The sequence below is a fragment of the Diadema setosum genome, chromosome 21, assembly GCF_964275005.1.
Source record: "Diadema setosum chromosome 21, eeDiaSeto1, whole genome shotgun sequence".
Classification (NCBI taxonomy): domain Eukaryota; kingdom Metazoa; phylum Echinodermata; class Echinoidea; order Diadematoida; family Diadematidae; genus Diadema; species Diadema setosum.
This window is the reverse complement of record NC_092705.1, coordinates 25,380,630-25,383,129: the sequence shown is the minus strand read 5'-3', so window position 1 is coordinate 25,383,129 and position 2,500 is coordinate 25,380,630. Positions and strand designations below refer to the sequence as shown.

The window sequence follows — 2,500 nt, the reverse complement described above, 5'->3', positions numbered from 1 at the left end:
AGGCGATGTTGTTGTTTCGTTTAGAGTGTTGAACGTGAATTTGACTATTTTCCTATAATGTGTTCATCCTATGATTTTGCCCTAGTGCGCGAAGCGACGCCCTCGAACCAACGCCAAGGGATTCAACGTACATCGGCGGCATCGTCTACTTGCTGGCTGGTGACCAACTCAGCATCAGCCCCGTCTTGGGAATCACCATGTCTGTTAATGTTTCCACGTCCACAGACGCGGGGAAGGAAACGTTCTGTGGCGCCTACATGATAGCTATCGACGAGACAGCGCCCTCTATAACCGACGCGTGCAAGTAAAGTCGGGTCTTTGAGACAGTACTAACCTGTACACTGCATTAAAATGTTCACTGTTGCATAAGTCAATTCAATGACTAACTCAAGTGTAATCTATGTAGTAGCATAATGCTTTTAAAGGTGCATGCTACGAATTGTATTAAAAAAAACCAGCAAAATCAAATGTGACACAGTGTATTCAAAAGGGGGCAATGATTCGATAAAGCAGCGAGGTCTATTTATATTGTAGAGGATGCAGGTCACTGAGTTTGGCGAGGCGTTTTGCGCAGAAGACAAAGAGGAATAGAAAGAAGACATTGAATCGTTCAAAGAAAGTATATTGCACTAGCATGGTCAAAATTGTCTAGCTACGAAACTCAAGTTGGAAATTTCGAAATAGCCATGCTGTAGTCAGGTGGTCTTTATTGTTGACGTCACTCGTACTCTGACTTCTGAGTGTGTTCTAAACTATCTCAGATTCACAGTGAATATAATATCATAATAAATATTCCAATTCTTTCAAATCGTTCAACCGTCTACGACGTTCTCGCAACAGTTTTGTTATTATCTACTATAGAAATCGTCACACTTCGTCATTTTTCGTAGGAGAATAAGGGGAACGCCATAGCAGTAAGAAATGATGAGCAGTGAAGAGGGATCTCGGATAATTCATTTTATACTCGTTTAAACTGTCTTAATGAGACGGAGTCTATGAAATTTGACAGTAAACCATAAATACACGGGCAGGTACCCCAAAGCAAACTTGATACATTCAGAGCACAATATGGCACGCCATATGATTTTGTGAAAAAGACTTATAATTCGTCATCCTGCACAAAAGTTAACGACACCTTTTTTATCATCATCAACATCGCTTCACGGCAAAGCATTCTTCTACCTCTGCGTGGGAATAATGTACCTGCAATAATCATTACTTGTTGTAATATATGTTCAGTTATGCTACCGTATGTAAGTAATGCACCTTATCGTAGATGTGAATATTCATTTTTTTTTTCAAAGTTTGGGTATACTTGTCCATTGTTAAATGACTGTATTCTTCCGCATCATTGAAAACCAACTCGAAATCTCTGAAGCACACTGATACTAGCTTCTTCTGTGAGAGAGAGAGAGAGAGAAAAAAAAAAAAACAACCAACCCATATTTCATTATTATGAAACACAAGCTTTAAACACATCACCTTCAAAAGAAAAAAAGATAGCGTTTTGCCAACTTTTATACAATTACCATTTACGCGTTCCATACCACACACACACACACAGAGTAAAAGGGAAATACCTATTAATTTTGTTCTTTTGTGCATTAAAAGGAGACTACCCGGACTCTCTCTTTTGCAAATGAGAAATTACCTCATCACAGTGCACACCTGTATAATATCACTTTTCTATGCATTCGTTTAAAAGATGTTCATGCTTTACTTTTTTTTAACTTACATTCTTGTACTATAATCACCTGTATAATGTATACGTATTCTACATAAGTTGAAGAGAGGAATATTACATTCTATCTTCGTTCAAGGCTGAATAATTGTGAGTAATATAATAGTGTAGATCTTTAAGAGAAGCTGTTTATCTATTTCATCTTGTAATTTATTGTTATTTATTCTTACATACACTAATTGTAAAGTATAAAATCATCCTTGAAGGCTGAATGATTGTGAATTTATGTGAAGTTGCGATATATATTTCATCTTGCCATTTATTATGATTTATAGTATAGTTTTACACTATATCACATCATGTCTATGATCACAGTATGATACCTTTCAGTGACAATAAAGTTACCTTGATATTCAAGGAGCAATTATAAACCGCTGTTTGTCCTGTATGCATATTTGTTTTTCCGCTTCGTTTGTGCGCCTGTGTGTATGCTTCCATTTGATATTACTTTTACTTTTTTTCTTTTATAAGTCCAATTCATTGAGAATCTGTCTCTCTTCAATTTTGTCTTCTACCTTGGTCTCTCTTTTTCAATGCCACAATCAAGATTTTGGACTCCTGTTTTGTATAGATTATGGACTAGTCGTCATCTTACTATTCCTCTTGCAAGTTTTTACTTGTATTTTTATTTTAACACGTTGATTTGTTGTAATGGTAAATTGTGATATTCGAAATGAAATTATTTTAATTCGAATTGAATTTAAACTTTTGAAAAGACAATGCTTTATCACATATATCTATGACTAGGAGGTGAAGCCC

General features: G+C 35.9%; 1 protein-coding gene across 1 annotated transcript in view; it reads left to right on the top strand.

The window, feature by feature from the left end:
- Window positions 1–308, top strand: part of LOC140244433 (uncharacterized) — an 8,529-nt gene extending 8,221 nt beyond the window's left edge. Inside the window, exon 7 of the mRNA XM_072324073.1 lies at window positions 86–308. Coding sequence (XP_072180174.1) covers window positions 86–308 — 223 coding nt within the window. The remainder of the gene's footprint in view (window positions 1–85) is intronic.
- The last annotated feature ends 2,192 nt before the right edge of the window (window positions 309–2,500 follow it).